Source organism: Telmatherina bonti, assembly GCF_933228915.1.
Source record: "Telmatherina bonti genome assembly, chromosome: 4".
In the NCBI taxonomy this organism is placed as follows: Eukaryota; Metazoa; Chordata; class Actinopteri; order Atheriniformes; family Telmatherinidae; genus Telmatherina; species Telmatherina bonti.
The window spans coordinates 19,484,338-19,500,772 of record NC_136622.1 but is presented as its reverse complement, the minus strand read 5'-3'; the positions used below and the strand labels follow the sequence as shown (position 1 = coordinate 19,500,772).

Sequence of the window (16,435 nt, the reverse complement as noted above, 5' to 3'; positions counted from 1 at the left end):
CCTCGAAGATTAAAGACGTGTAAATTGAAGGTTATTTGAAATGCAAGTATTTCCTGAAACTGTGGCAGTTAAATATACAAAGACATGATGGCTACACTTACCTGTGACAATAAAATATGCTCACGAAAAGGTTTAAGGTTGTCGACATATTGATGCATTTCCCAAAAACCACTTACCTTGTCACTCTCTGGATTAAAACAATAAGTGTCCTGGATTTGTATTTTCTTGCTGAAGCATCCACAAAAGCTAAATCTTTCTTACTCATGCTGCCCCTTGGTCCCCTCCCAAATTCCCTAAGGCTACAGTTTTGTGCCATACCCAAGTTCTCTGGCACAATCCCCAAGCTGCGAAACAGAAAATTCCAGATAAATTAAGACCATATTCTGTTTTCTTTCTCCTGACCAGAGTTATGGAGACAGAATGCTGTCAGAAAGTTGACTGTGTGTGGTTTAGTGGTCTCAGGATGTGTGCAAGCTGTGAAAGACCTCTTGCTTCCTGGTGTATTGAATCTAATGTTGCAGTGTGAGTTCACTGCTGGTTATTTACCTTAAGTGGGCAGTCAAAACAACAAAATCTCCCTGGATAGCTTGGTTTGGCATTGCTGATCAAGACAATAAAAGTGGCTAGAGGGTGGGAAACCTAATAGTAGGCCTCATTTTATTAAATTGCTTTCACTTTTTTCTAACTGCATTGTGCAACACTTTTCAGTTCTTCAAACATGTTTGCTTTTTGTCATTTATGCAATTATCATATTTCCCAAAAGTGTGCTTTTAGCATTTCCCAGACCATTTTAATTTGGTGGAATCTGCAATTCCTTCCGTTTTGCATCCATTTTGACACAGAAGGTCAGACATAACGTTTTTTTTTTTTGTTTTTTTTTTACAATAACACAAGTCCTCAGTGTCCACTTACTCTTCCTGTGTATATTATCTTGCAAGGTGTTGATTCCCTTTCAGCAGTGGAAAACCCTTCATAACAAACTCCTGTATGCACTGGGAAACATTAGGGAATCTAATACATTTAAGAAGCATTCCAGCTACCACTTTGACCTGTTTTTTTGGGCCTCTTCGAATATTTTATTAGAAAACACTTTTCTGTGAGCAGAGCCTGGGGATTTGAACACTCATTACCTTTGGAGTATTGTGGCGCTACTGAGGAAGAGAGCAGAGAAACAACAAACAGGTGGCCTTAACATCTCAAAGGTTACAGATGTGTAAACCTCTTGAAATGAGTATGATGAAGTAACATCTAATAGGGGTGGCACCATAGTTCAGTGGATGGTCACCTCACAAGAGCTGGAACTGTCTGAGGTTAAACCTACTGGTTATTTGGGATTTTCTGTTTGGATCTGTTGTGTTATTCTAGGTGGATAAAGATGGATAAGTTGGGTTGACTGCTGATTGTTTGGGGAAAGGTGTGAGTGAGAGCCTGAGAGGTTGTTCATCTTTTTATGTTAGCCTTGTGATGGATTTGCAATCTTTCCGTGAAATGGACTGTGGTAGTTGTGATCCTTTCAGTGTCTGTAGCTTATAAATGGAAAACTGTGAAAATAGTTTTAATGTATTTCACCAGGATTAGATTATAAACCAAGGAGAAAATTCTATCTGTACTGAACTGTTACTATATCATAATACAATGTCTCAGTTAATGTTAATATGGTTTAAATCACTAACATTTTCACAAATACAAGGCCATCTTTATAAAGAGACTAAACCAACACAAGTCTGCATGTTGGCAATCATTGCTCACTGGTGTAATATTTTTCCTTGTAAAACACAAAAGTACTTCCTGTGCACATTGTAATAGTTTTCTTAACCCTTTCTTTCCTTTGTTTATTTGACCTAAAACAGTGACATAGTGAACATGTTTCTTCTGCATGCAGAGAAGGGCTTGAACCAATTTACTAAGACTCTGTAGAAATATGTGGGTTGGAGTTGAATCCTCCACCAAACAGAATATCTTTCCAAGGTAAGGATTAACACACTAAAGTCAGCAACATACTTCTCAAATGGATTGCAGCTGATGCCGTGGATCCCTGGATTTCCTGCTTTGTGGTCTAGTTGCTGAGAAACGTACAGTTTACCATGGCCAATGTCTTAACACCGTCTGGAAAATGCATGACCTGTGGGCTGCTTGACAATAAGTGGTGGTTTTTGTGATTTATGAAAAACCAAAGCAGTGGGAAAACCAGTATTGTCAGAGTAAGGCAGTTACAGATGGTCTGTGAATTAAAAATCAAGATTGAATATGACATTTTAAATAGGACAATAACATAGGAATTTAACTTTATTTACTTAGAAAACATGGGGTGAATGTTTAATGACATAAACCTATCATGGTTTGGTCCTCATAAACAGTTTACATTCCAAGATACTGGTGATCATGGCATTGTTTTCTTTTTTTCCCCATGTTGGATAAGGATGAGTGGTTAATCAAAATTAAATGCACGACACGTACAGCTACTACTAGAGACTGATAACAGTCCTCTCAAGAGATGACTGCCAAACCTTGAATGTAGCACAGACACATATGCACGGAAGCTGCCCCAAAATAAGATTACTCAAAGGCTGACCTTTAAAAGGCCCCTGTGGATTTACCAATTGCTGAGGATTAAAAAACAAAGTTTTGCAGCGACAAAGTACTGAAAAATATATAACAAAGCTTTTAGGGGAAAAATACTTCTCATAAAATAAAATGGGCTGAAGTTTACAATGTGATTTCCAGAACTGGTTAAAGGCTAAAATTGTTGTGTAGAGATATAGAATTAAATAAAGTAATCCATTGCTCAATCCATTGTACTCAAAAATATGACATCTTTAATATATATGTAGCATGTTTGCGTTCTTGAGTAATAAGTTATTTTTGGTCCCCGAGGTCCCCAATCATTCTTATATATTGCAATCAGTCATTGTTAGACCTGCAGGTCATTAACATTTCTATATTTATTTATTCATTGGTACTTAGAGAACAAATTGACATGTATATCTCTATGGTATCTTGTCACATATTTGTCAAAAATTGATTTTAAAAGAAAAGTCGTGCCACCTTGTAGCCATCTGTTTGTGATTTGACATGCATCAGTATTCTCAATTCACTCTGTTGTTGTCAATCCTTCATGCTGTTAAAATAATAATAACAAAAAGATCATGTGACAACACTTGATAGTAGATCTATTCTTCACACTAGATATAATATTTTATAGCAGCTGTAATTTCCATGAAATTACATACAAATAAAGCACTTAGTAGAGCATCTTATCTGCACAGTGGGGATATTTTGATACAGGGTTTTGGCTCAGCTTGTTGAGCAGCCCTCTTACACGCTGTTGAGCTGCCTGCCTTATGTTCTTTACCAATGTGGACATTGTGGTAGCTGGCCACACACATGTTCAAATTCAGCTGTCAGCCCTCTTAATTATAGTCCATTCTGTTTGTGTCAGAGTATTAAATATGGCAGACTGTTTGATTAGTTGTGGGTGGCTGAGAGGGAAAACGACATCTGTAAGAAATGGTGAGCTATGTATTTATTTTACTTCCCACTGGAATCTGACTCATGTATAAGCTGTTCTTACATTATTGACTACAAGGCATTAAGGCACAATTACTGTCAATGTTTTTATGAACTAGGAAGGAACTGAACTTCAGAAGCAGAGTAAATTGTGTATTCCAACCAACCCCATGGCATTATCAAACAAACCTAACAAATGATCAATCAATGATACGCGTACCAGCAAACATTTTTCAGGAATGTTATGCAGATTGAAAATAGACACGCTTATTCCTCAAAGAAGTATAAGCAAATTAGATACAATCCTTTTGCCTTTTGCTGGCAAGCAAGTGATTGAACTCAGGATAGTGTGTTTTCCCAATGAGCCATATAAGGCGCAAAGCTTAGTATGGCATGTGATCAAAGATCAAGTACAAACCTGGTTTATCCTCTCGAGACAGTTTCGTTTGTTCTCATAATATTTTCTTCATGGTAAATAATTGCATTTAATCACTAATCCATTTCCCGGTGGCCATCAGCAGTTGCAATATGAAAACACAAAGGTTAAGTGCCATATATTATGTGTTTAAAAAAATTTTATGCGTATAATATTTAGGTAAATAACTGAAACATCTATATTTTTAACTGATTTAGCAAAGCGGGGACTTTATTCTGTTTAAATAGCTACACTGGTCAACAGAATAAACCCCATTCTTTGTAATTATGTGAAGTTTGGCGCCATCGTGTGGTAAAATATTATGGCTAGTTTTCTTTTGGTTTTTATTTCGTCTTTTATATCCTTCCTGTGTACACAGTCATATGCAACATACAAATTATTCTAAAATAAAAAAGGGAGGCTATTTAATTTATTAGATAGGCTACATTAAAAAGTGACGTTAGACGGAACTCGCTCATTTGAATGAGAAAATTATGCCTTCGAGCAACGAACCAAATCAGTCAAACTGTTGAACCAACACTTCTTTTAAAAAAATGTATAAATTGCCATCTTTTTTAGAATAGCCTCTACATGAGGACGTCTTTACGATTGATCGTAAAGAGTTTTAAGTGCTACGGAAAGTTCGCTTGGACAATCTTCACCGTAGCCACTTTGAATGTTACCATGACAACAGCTTGTCGCGAGATTCTTCTATGAAACCTGGACACCGTGCATGTACACTGTTCTGGGAGGCTGTTGTCATGTCTGTAAAGCTTTAAGCGAAACACGAGTTTCTTTTTCCTATTTAACGCTGAGCGCATCCATGTCAAAGTACAAGGTAAATTAAAACAGGAGTGTGTTTTGAAGCCCTGTAGGCTTTACAAGACCCGAATGTAAAGTAACTTATTTCGCATTAGCGTAGAGTTATGCCTTATCAAATCCTATGAATTAATGAAGCTAAAATACAGTAGGTCGTGGATATATTAATCTATGCACTGGAAAGGTTTGTAAATAAAGAGGTTGTTGTTTGCTTTATAAAATCTATGGAAAAGGCAATAAATGTGCATTTATCAAAACAATTTTTTAAATTTCTGTAAGCTATTTAAATAAACAATTGTTTTCTGCTATGGTTTGATAAACTGATATAAAACTGATGACAAAAGTTAATTTAATCTAAATTTTAATTTAATGTAATTTCTTTTATAAATAAGTGGAATTGAGAAAAAAATTGTCATGAAAATAGACCAAATAAATGAGTTTTTCATGAGTTGGTTTTTAGCTTTGATTGTTATCATAATGATTTATTATCATTTGTTTTGGGTTTTTTTTTTTGTGAAACTTCAGTTTTGTACAAATGCAAAATACTTGTGTAAATGAACTTCCTTACAATCAACAATTTATGAAAAATGTATTTTGCTTTCTTTACCTTAACAGACACCTGGATACAAAGGCTCGTGTGACAATGGGAAAAGTGAGGAGCGGTGGGTGTTGTTTTGTAAGATGGCTGTGAATTATAGACAACAGTGACTGTGTTACTGTGTTTTTTTCAGGGAGGGTAGAAATTGTGTGCGTTACAAATGTGGCCTCAATAATACTATACAAGATGTCCTCCGCCAAAGACCAAACTGGGTTGAAGTGAAAGAGTAAGTTTTAATAGATAATATGTTCAAAATATTTGCAATATGGCGCAGAGTTCCACTTTGTTTTTTTGTGTGTTTTTGGCTTTGTGTGTAACATCGCTTTTTTTCCTATTTACAGTGATGGAGAGTGGGACTTCTACTGGTGTGATGTGGGCTGGCTTAGGGAGAATTTTGATCATACATACATGGGGGAACACGTCAGAATAAACCACTTTCGCAACCATTATGAGGTGAGGCAGCGTTGATTCAGAATGCTATGACTAAACTACAAATATCAGCAGCAAATAAATATGTGTTGATATGTTATGATGCCATGTTTTATATCACAGCTGACGCGCAAAAATCTCATGGTGAAAAACCTCAAAAGGTACCAGAAAAATCTTGAAAGGGATTTGGGTCGCACAGAGGCATCCAGATGTGATTTTTTTCCCTGCACCTTTGCCCTGCCTAGTGAGTACCATCTCTTTGTAGAGGAGTTCAATAGAAGCCATGGCAGCACCTGGATCATGAAGCCGGTGAGCTAAAGTAAAGCATAAATTTAACCCAGTGCAATGACAGTGATCTCTTCTCTGAATTTGGGTGACTGCATAAACTAACATTTTTTTGAGAGAGGGGAATTAACGAGTGTGTTTATTTAGGTAGCAAAATCTCAAGGCAAAGGGATTTTCCTGTTCAGGAAACTGAGAGACATTATTGAATGGAGGAAGGTAACATTTTTTTTATTTTACCAAGTGAGTGATTATAAATTAGAAAGCTACAAACTGAGCTGCTGAGTCAGATTGATAATGCTTTTTTACACAGGACAACTCCAGAGCAGAGGAACAGAAGGATGCAACACATGTAGAAAACTACGTAGCACAACGCTATATAGAGAATCCTTACTTAATAAATGGTAATAAACAAAATTTATAATATGCATGAATATGATCTGCTTATTAAACCTTTTTGAAAAAAGCATCAAATGTTCAAAATAGGTTGTTAATTGTGAATTGGATGATGATTATTAAGTACTTCTAGATTGAAACGTCTTGTTTTTTTGTGTGTTTGTTTGTTTGTTTTTTTCTGTTTTGTCTGCAGGCAGAAAATTTGATCTAAGAGTTTATGTCCTGGTCACATCAGTATGTACTGAGCCTTATCCATTACAAAGTGTGATACAAAGTGTGTATTTCACTACATTCTAAAATGAGTGTGTATGTCTATGTGTTTGAATTTCAGTATATTCCTTTGAAAGCCTGGCTATATAGGGATGGCTTTGCCCGCTTCACAAGCATTCGCTTTTCCCTTAGCAGCATTGATGATAAGTGTATCCCTTTTTTGTGTCATAAACTGTGACAGTTCAAAAGTATTTTCTTATCAAGTGTTCTTTTATTTTGTATCAGAAAATATTCAGGAAAAGTCTATTTTGAATAGCTCAGTTTGGCTTAATTTCTAAGGGTGATGTTTATTAAAGTTTTTAAATTGTCCTTAGTGCCACTTTTCAGATATACACCTCACCAATGTGTCTGTCCAAAAAACAGCACCTGACTATGATCCGGAAAAGGTGTGTATTCCATAAAGTTCAAAACCCAGATGCAGGTTTTGTTATGTAACCCTTTACATTATGTTTCATTTGCTCTATTCTGTCATTATAAAGGGATGTAAATGGCAGATACAGCAGCTCCGCAGATACTTGACTGCCAAGCATGGCAGAGAGCTTGTGGAAACCCTTTTTAAAGAGATTGATAACATCTTCATCCAAAGCCTACTGAGTGTGCAAAAAGTTATTATAAATGACAAACACTGTTTTGAGCTGTATGGATACGACATACTACTGGACCAGAACCTTAAACCGTAAGTGTTGATGCTCAAAGTGTGCTGCAAACATTCCCTTCTGAGAGTTGCTCACGATACTAATCTAGACTGAAGTGAACCGGCTGAAAGGTTCATGGGCTATTATCATTGCTGTGATTTTATGTTTTATCTTTTTTTTCCCTTCTATATCTTGTGTCATTATCTTATGTATTTATGGACTGAAGTCTGTTCATTAATATAAATTGAAATTTACCCAAAACAAAGAACCCTACAAGTAAATAAATTTGCTCAATGTATTTTCTGAACTAACAATTAAGCAGTAAAACTGGTGTAAATAATGCTAATAACAGTGGCCTGTGCCATTTAAATGCCAACAACCTTTAATTAATCGTGTGCTGGCCCTCATGCACAAACCTCGTGCTGGTGTGAAAGGCTAAGTAAATGTTTGCTGTATGTCGTTGCCCTCCATCTGTTTACAGGTGGTTAATAGAGGTGAATGCATCTCCTTCTCAAACACCTAGTAGTCAAGAGGATTATGAGATGAAGTGCAAACTGCTGGAGGACACTTTGAATGTTGTTGATATGGAGGGAAGGTAAAAGGCTCATTCTCACCATGCATTTACCTCTGTCATGATGGAACAAGATATTGGGCTCCTAATCCATCACAAATGTAGAATAAAAACAAAAACGGCACTGTGTTTTAGACATCTTTTTTGGGATTTTATAAAATTTGAAGGAACAAAACTGTAGAAGTAAAGAAGCTGCTTTAAAAGAGATGATAAGTGCATTTAATTTTTTTCTGGTTAGACTAACCGGCAAAGAAAAGAGAGTGGGAGGCTATGATCTCATGTGGAATGATGGGCCTGTCTACAGAGAGGACGTCAACCTACAAACATTTGGCAGTTCATGTTTCACTGCCAACACACACCTAGGTAACTGAACAATGCAGTTGATGCAAAGTTAATGAGGCAACAAGAGTTCTTGTTTCTTTAATTTAAAAAACAAGTTATCTGAGGGTATATGATCATTTAAAACAGGCTGAATTTCTATTATTGATTCCTATAAATATACACCTGTTCTTTGTTGCAGGGTGTGTAAATGACAGAGAGAAGCAGCTTCGCCAGCTACTGAAGCCATTCCCATTTCATAAGAAGGTGTAACTGCATCAACAATTTATAACTAGCTACTTCAGTGGGACATGTGACAGTTTATCATCATGGTGGGGGAAGACACTCTCCAATCATTTGAATGGAAAATATGGTTCTTCATAAAAAAAAAGTTCTCTGAGTATTTAATAGATGTCAGCCTTGTTTTAAAAATGAATATTTAAATATTTTTATGAAACATTCTTGAAAATATTTTAAAACATTATCATTGTGATATTGTGAATTCACATAGACATGATTCATTTGTATTGATTTACAGTATTTTGGATCTTGATGTGTATCACTAAGCCCACTGCAATCAATTTTTTTTTTATATTTGACATATTTAATTTATTATTATGCCTTACAAACACTTGCATTCAACATTGAGAAAATACATATCACAATCTTTCAGCGTGCATGTCAATGAAGTGTACATATTTTCAACAATATTGCCTGTCCTGGCCCCTGACTTATGGCTTTGATACTTTACATGAATATTAAATAACTAAGTGCAGTCAGAATACATCACATTTAAATTAATCAAGATTTCTTGTGAATCAAGAACACATGTTAAAAATCACACAAGAAACAAAGCACTCGAATGTAAACAGTGTTCTATAAACGTCAAGTATGCAGTGGAATGTGGAGGTGACATCTACAATATCACCATGTTACAGCCTATCAGATATGATGTGTTCAAATTCCATCGAAAAATGGGAATGAACTAAAGAGACAAAGGTACATTCAGCTCTATGACATAACATTTTCTTATTGTGAGTGACAATGTAAACATAATCATACGAATGACAAATACAAGTCAACCACAACACTTCTCATAAATATAACTATGGTATATAAAATCTGGAAAAATATGCATTTACATTCTTAGCAAACATTACATCATCTTCAATGACAGGAAGAGCTCAGCTCTATGCAAAATACAGCATATTATCATAGATTACAATTCAAGCTGTTCAAACATGAAAAGCCCTTGTAACAAAAAATGTAAAATCATAGCACAAAGTATCTGAAACAATCCAACGTACAGCAGTAACCCACCACTCTAGTGTGCCTCCCATTCAGATAGAAATGCTTGAACTTAGCATGTTTAAAAACATTAGGCACAAAAGAATAAAAATCAGCATTAAGTTAAATAAAAAAATATGTCAAATAAATGCATCCCGATTCAGAATTTCCTCAAGTGTTTGATGACTGAAATGCAATGACCTGTGTTAAACACCACTATGGATTACTTATGCTCAAAGCTGTTAATAGATGCTAGTAATATGCCTATTCTATCCATATCTTAATATTAGTAGATTACTGAGGAAGTGTGCAAACGTAGAATTCAGTTTACATAAGAGACTGGTTTTATAATCCCAGCGGTGTTCAGGTTCACACTGAGCATTCTGTTTAACCACAGCTGTATACTTGAATGAAATGCATTGTTATTTTCTACGTGCTCAGCTGCTCTGTTGCCAGATGTAATCCATTTTAAGGACTGTACACCACTGACTTATTTAGACTTCTGTACAACAGTTAGAACATGTTAGTATTACACTGATTACACAGAAAGCAAGCATAAATTGAAGCTCCCTCACCAAGTAGCCATTAAGCACGGCATCATACTGCAGCTCTATAAAGATTACTTTACGACAAAGTGCACATTCTTTGTTTTACTATTCTGCTTACTGCTAAGTGGAGCTTTAGCGAGAGATGCTGGTTCTTTAGCAGCTCTTTTCATGGCAGTTTTAGAAGCCTGACCTCCTGTTTCTATCCTTTGCCAGTCCTTTTCATCTCTCTTAGAGGTGATAATATCTCTCTTACTAGCAGCAAGACCGCGTTTGTCTGCGCTTGATGCTTTAATTGCACCAGGCTCCTTTTTAACATCTGTTTCAGAATTAGCTCGGACACGGCTCTTCCTCACCTGACCTCTGCTGTTCTGGTTAGTGCTAGTTTCCAGGGGTTGCTTACGAGCATTACCTGCAGCCTGCATGTGCCTGAAATGACTCCTTCCAGCTGATGGGCTAACAGGGGTCTGAGCCCCACCTCCACCTTGTCCTACTGGGCTTCTACCTTCTGTGGAGGTTGCTCGGGTCTCGCTGCTGCTTCTCTTTGATGCCGCCCCAGGTCGCGATTTGCGCTCAAGCAGCGGGCTGAGCCGCGAGTGGCGCTGGTAGACATAGGCAGAGCAGCTTCCATTACACAGTGGATAGCGAATGTGACAATGTGGACAAACTGGAAAACGGGTGAGTTGCTGCTGGGTGGAGGCAGGTGATGGTGGGTTGTTTACAGGGGTAAATGGAAAGGATCGCTGGCTGTGCCGCAGCCCTTTGGGAGAGTTGAGTCGCGACGGTGGTGCTGTATGAGGCCTGGCTGGGTGTGCAGTGGTAGCAGATGGAAAGCTTTGCGGCCTTGGGCGGCTCCCAGGTGGGCGACTGCTCTCCGCTTGCACTGTTTGGATCTGGAGCCACTCCAGCTGCAGCAGCCTCTCCAGGTACTTCTCTAAAGGCCCCACAGGCTTTGGCCGGGGGGCGCCGCGACCCTCTGTGTGAAGAAACACTGCCAGCTGTCTCAGACTCCAGTTGTTGAAGGGAGGAGGCAGAAAATCTGGGTAACTGTAGTTGGGTTTTTCACTCACATATTCATCAGCCACTGTCCCATGGGGTCCGGGAAAGTCCGTGGGAAAGTCATTGGTGTTGATGATCTCTGCTCGGAGGTTGAGGTGAGGAGGGGTGCAGGGGGTGCAGGGAGAGGGCAGAACAGGCAGTCTCTCTGAGTCAGACAGGTCGCTGGCGCTGTCAGTGTCGTCTTCCTTGTCATTGTAGTGCCGCTGTAGTGCCTCTGGGGTGGGGGTGGGGGCCGGGGAGTGTGACAGAGGCTGAGCTGGTGAGTGTCGTAGCCCTGATATTGGAGAAAGTGGCAGGGAGAGGGCTCGTCGGTTTTTTCCCATTCCCTGACGATTTTGAGGGAGCTCACTGCTGCACTGTGACAGTCGCAGATTTTCTCGTTTTTCCTCTTTCCTGTGTGCGGTTGACTGTTTGTGGAGTTGAGGTCTCAGTTCTCCTTCTTGGTCAGGACTATAAAAAGAGGGGGATAGGTTCAGGGTAAATCTGCTGAAAATGTAAGGTTACTTGTAGCTGAAAGGACACGTTCAGAAAAACAATTCAAACCCTTCTCTACTCTTACCTAGAGACTTTGCCTGTATTCCGTGTAGTGCTATGTTTGAGTCTGCTGCCTTTCGATTGTGCACCCTGTAAAATAATAATAATTACTCCCATCATTACTCCTTTTGAGCCTATAACCTAAAGCACATGTTGCAACATTGCATCTTCTCACTTTTATCCTGTTAAAAAAAAAAAAAAAAAAAAAAAAAAAAAAAAAATATATATATATATATATATATATATATATATGTACTTTTTTTTTTTTTTTTTTTTTAATTTATTTTTATCCTTTATCAGGATGTTAGTAACATACCCTGTGCATTGCTGCTGTTGTGTCCTTATCCTGACCTGGTCCTGGGAGGCCATTTTTCATCTGACCCACTGCTTTTTTCATCTTGTTACCTTTCTTTGAGCTGTGGAAACATGATAGCACTTCGTGAAGGCTTAGCATGATCATTTGTCATAAACACAGCAAAAGACAAGAAAGAGGCCTACCTGGTTACCGTGCCGTTATTTTCAGTATTCTTAACCCGTATCTTCTCTTTGGAAACGACGCGCTTCAGTGTCGTGGATGCTGTGCGTTCCTGCATGATGGGGCCCATGTTGCACCATAGAGGATGTTGTTTCGAAGCCAGTGTGGGTTCTTGATCACACGGTAGCTAAAGAAGCCAACCGACATCTCGGATCAGACACTCTAGTCTGAAAATATGGCAAAAATCTCCCATTTTCTCCAAAGTGCTGCAATGCATCATGCGCGGATATCAGCCTCTCCTCTTGTTTAACACGTCCAATTTGCTGTCGACCTTCGCTATTCAACTCACTGCACTTGTAGTGTGTTTTTATTTAATCGGTGACAGCAGACGTGCTTCTTATCCGAGTGTCATCATTTTCGCGATTGCAAATGCAACACGGTCAAACCGCGCAGACGCTTTGTTTGGCTCCTCTTCCCACTGTTAGATAGGTTTGTTTACCTGGTACTCACTGGCTTGCAGCCCGGGTCGAAGACAGCGTCAGAGGTGCATCATGGGATATGTAGTGCTAGCATACCAGTTCACATTTAAATTCACTGCAAATGCTGTTTTGAAAGTCAAGTTATTACTTCGAAATACCGGATACACAAGTAAAGAAACAGCCATTAACGTTTCCGAGACAATAATTCAGTATTAACGAATATATATGAAAGTGTAAACCTTAAATTACTCAATCACCCATGCGACATCAGAAAAAAACTGTAGTACGTATGTAGTTTCCTGTTAGCTGCGCGCACATTAGCTGATTTCTAACGACTTCAGGATAGATACATGCATGCTCCGACCGCTTACAAATCAGGTTCCTTCATAGAAACCAGTGGCGGAGAGTAATGACGCATGGAAACGCGCAGTTCTGAAAAATATTACTTCAAATGGAGGATCAAGCTTAAGCCATATCCTGCAGCCTGTGTACAACTAATGCTTCAGACCTTTATATGGTGAGGTGATGTCAACGTCTTTTTATATTGAGGCCATAAATGCATATTTTAACACTGCTTCAAATGTTTGGTCTGCGAAAAATAGACTGTGCTTCCAGGCACGTACTCCCAGAGTACACGCCCACTTTGCCAGTTTTGTAAGGGCTTGTCTCAGTTATTGAAGCGATATTGAAAATTTTAAATAGAGAGAGTAGTGAAGAAATATGTTAAAATTGGTCATGAGTTTTTTTTTTAACTGTGAAATTGAGGGAATAAACGTGTGGACACTTATTTTGCTTCACTTTTTTTTTTTTTAAATGCAGGTGAGCACAATCTCCATTCTCGCTTAACATGGAGAGAGGATGGTTTATTGGAAATGAGAAGATTCTCCCTTCAAAATCTCAGCAACCAATGTCCAGACACAGCAGTATCATAAGGCCTTGCATGACTATTAACCTGACTGAAATGCTTGAAGCTGACAAACCAAATGCACAGAAGAAGCCCATCCCAATTCGCCCACCAAGTCCCAGAGTTGTTCTGCCAAAAGGACCAGAGTCCCAAAAGTTTCTCTCTTGTGAACCTACACCTAAGCCAATCATCCGACAGCGGTCACGCTCACTGCCATCTGCCACGGAGAAGAAAAAGAAGCAATGCAGACATATTGGTGTAAGGTTTGCTGACTCTTTGGGATTGGACCTGGAAGATGTCAGGCTTTTTAGATCAGGAGAGGATCCATTTGTGCCACAGCATGTCACCTTTAAATTGTTGATGGGTGCTGAGATGGCTGACGGAAGGCACCTGGAGATTTCCTTGCCATATCTGAAGCCAGTTTTCACACAACAACCAGGCGACGAGCCAGGATTCCTGAATCGTCTCATTGAGCAGAAAATTTGTCTGGAGAGATTTTTGTGTTTTGAACTAGGGATTATCGGAATTGTCCAAGTCCTCAATTTAAACTTTGAGAAAGATGTTGGAGCGCGGTACTCATTTACAGAGTGGAAGAGTTATACAGAAACAAAGGCCTCTTGGGTATCCAGCATTACTAAAACCCTCGAAGGAGGAGGGCAGCAATTTAGCTGTGATACATTTCGTTTCCATCTGCCAGTTCCGCCATTTTTGAAGCCCGGAGCACTTTTAGAGTTTGCCGTTCTGTACAAAGTCTGTGGGGCTGAATACTGGGACAACAATAATGGAGAGAACTACAAGTTAGTCTGCAAAAACTACAAACTTACTGTGCCAAAAGAATGTGAAGACAGCATGGTGCACTTCATTTAGAATACAGGAGTCTATTTTGAGCACTTTATGATTGCTTACAATTGTCAAAAAAAACTGCAGGGAAACATAAAATGATGGTTTTATTCTTAATACTGCAACTGAAAACCTGTTAATAAAAGTAAACATAAGATCAACTCTGGACAGACTTTGCATAGAGTGAAATTAACAAACACTAGTGCACTTATTGTTAGATTTTTTTTTTTAGGTATTTGAATAATATATTTAACTCTGGAAGCATCTTTTGGATGGGACACCCATAGATAAGTATAGTTCTTCTGTTAAACACAAAGAAATGCACTTTAGTCCACCAGGCTTCCAGATTGATAACAGGCACAGAAAGTAATTTGTTACAGCACAGGAGTTTGATGTGCTGAACAATTTTTATCTCTGTATTTCAATTTTTTTTTAAAAACTAAAAATTGTTTCTTCAAATGTTTAAAGCATGTGATAGATAACATGTGTTATACTGAGCTTTTTTCATAAAATAAAATAAATTCTTATTTTGTAAAAAATGAAACCTTGACACAACTAGTTTGTTTGTTGTAGAGTTGTTTTCATTAAATGAGCTTATCATAAATCTGCATTTGAATTTTTTTTTTGTACAGTCATTTTTTCTTCAGTCATTTAGCAAATGTTTTTCTACAAAGCACTTACATGTGAGAGTGAATATAACCCAAGCGAGAAATCAAACAATAGGGGACATTGTGGGTAAGTGCAACAGCTGCTAGTCAAGGTGGATGCAAGTGTAGCCATTTAGTGCTGGAAGCAGGGCAAATTATTTATTTACCTAAATATTTCATTTTATTTATTAATTTTAAGTTTTTGTTCCTTTCTCTCCTTGGAATATTCTCTTTGTTATATAATATGAGGAACAATTGAATCCACAACATTGTCTTTGGTCCAGCTTATTCAATATTTATTGTTGTTTTATTAGAATTTCTGCAAAAAAAAAAAAAAAAAAAAAAAATCCATAGCAAAATATTCTGTCATTAAGTTTTGTGACAGTTATTTGCAGATAATGCAAGTTTGTTTTCCCCCACATTTTGCATTGTGATTTGTCATCAAATGCAGTGATGTCTCTATCTATCTATCTGCACATATATGGGGGGGGGGGGGGGGGGGGGGGGGGGACTTTATTAAACAGTAATCTAATAACTAATTTTGATTTATCACAATATTTGCCACAAAAGTTTTTTTTTTTTTATCTAACCTAATTGATAGACATTAATATTGTAGACTAAAGCTCTATTAAGGTTTTCTTTAAATGCATAATTCTAAAACATTAAAAACAGAAAGAAAGAAAAAAACAAAGAAAATTTACATGGCCAAAACTGAACAATTAAAGTGTCAGTTTAAGTGTCAGCAGCTGCTGCTGTTCAGAAAGAATAAAGCGTCTGACTCCCCTTTTTAGGTCAGTCACCAAAAATCTCCAGCATGACCTGAAAACCTCGCTATACTGATAGTCGCTGTTGCATTCTCAGTATTTATCTCGATCAGATACACCAAAATGGAGTCACACGGGGTCTGATGAATTAAATAAATCACCAAACTTGCTAAGCTGAGTTGTGAAGCGGGCATCCGTTTGATGAATTGTAATAAAGGCGTTAAAGTCATAAAGGTAAAGGAAAGTGTGACTATCTATGTAAATACAACCACCAGCAAATTACCGTATGGGGGTCACGGAGTCGGATGCGTCATAAAAACTTCAGCTAAAGGTGATTGGTCGGACGCCCACGCGCTTGCGCGATCAACGTTGTTTTCGCGCTCTTACAACGGCCGGCTAGAGAAAAATCTCACGAAAATAAAGTGTTTTTGGAGACTAGTAAGTAACATTGAAAAGTCAAAAACTCGTAAGAAAATACAAGTGTATATACCGATTCTGTCCAACTTTAAAACAGCTTAGGTCTTGCTCACGGTTACAGTCGGTATTTGACTAGTTTTGGTAACTTGTTAGCTAAGGGAGGGGGTTCAGCCAAGGGAAGCTAATGAATATCTGATCGCATCAGTTTGCCACTTTATTTTTGAGGAGAAAAAACGTGCCTAAA

At 38.0% G+C, this 16,435-nt stretch overlaps 2 protein-coding genes across 2 annotated transcripts; both read left to right on the top strand.

Moving 5' to 3' along the window:
- Positions 1–4,745: 4,745 nt before the first annotated feature.
- On the top strand, positions 4,746–8,513 carry ttll9 (tubulin tyrosine ligase-like family, member 9; the record flags this gene model as incomplete). The annotated part of the gene is made up of 14 exons (XM_079238892.1): positions 4,746–4,760; positions 5,357–5,403; positions 5,473–5,565; positions 5,681–5,792; positions 5,892–6,077; positions 6,201–6,269; positions 6,364–6,454; positions 6,640–6,680; positions 6,778–6,865; positions 7,044–7,102; positions 7,196–7,392; positions 7,833–7,946; positions 8,161–8,285; positions 8,443–8,513. 14 exons carry the CDS (start codon positions 4,746–4,748, stop codon positions 8,511–8,513), a joined length of 1,308 nt encoding a protein of 435 aa, XP_079095018.1.
- Positions 8,514–13,008: 4,495 nt separating this feature from the next.
- On the top strand, positions 13,009–14,856 carry ppp1r3da (protein phosphatase 1, regulatory subunit 3Da). The gene is made up of 2 exons (XM_079239786.1): positions 13,009–13,141; positions 13,444–14,856. The coding sequence occupies exon 2, from the start codon at positions 13,467–13,469 to the stop codon at positions 14,388–14,390; it is 924 nt and encodes a 307-aa protein (XP_079095912.1). The 5' UTR covers positions 13,009–13,141; positions 13,444–13,466; the 3' UTR covers positions 14,391–14,856.
- The last annotated feature ends 1,579 nt before the right edge of the window (positions 14,857–16,435 follow it).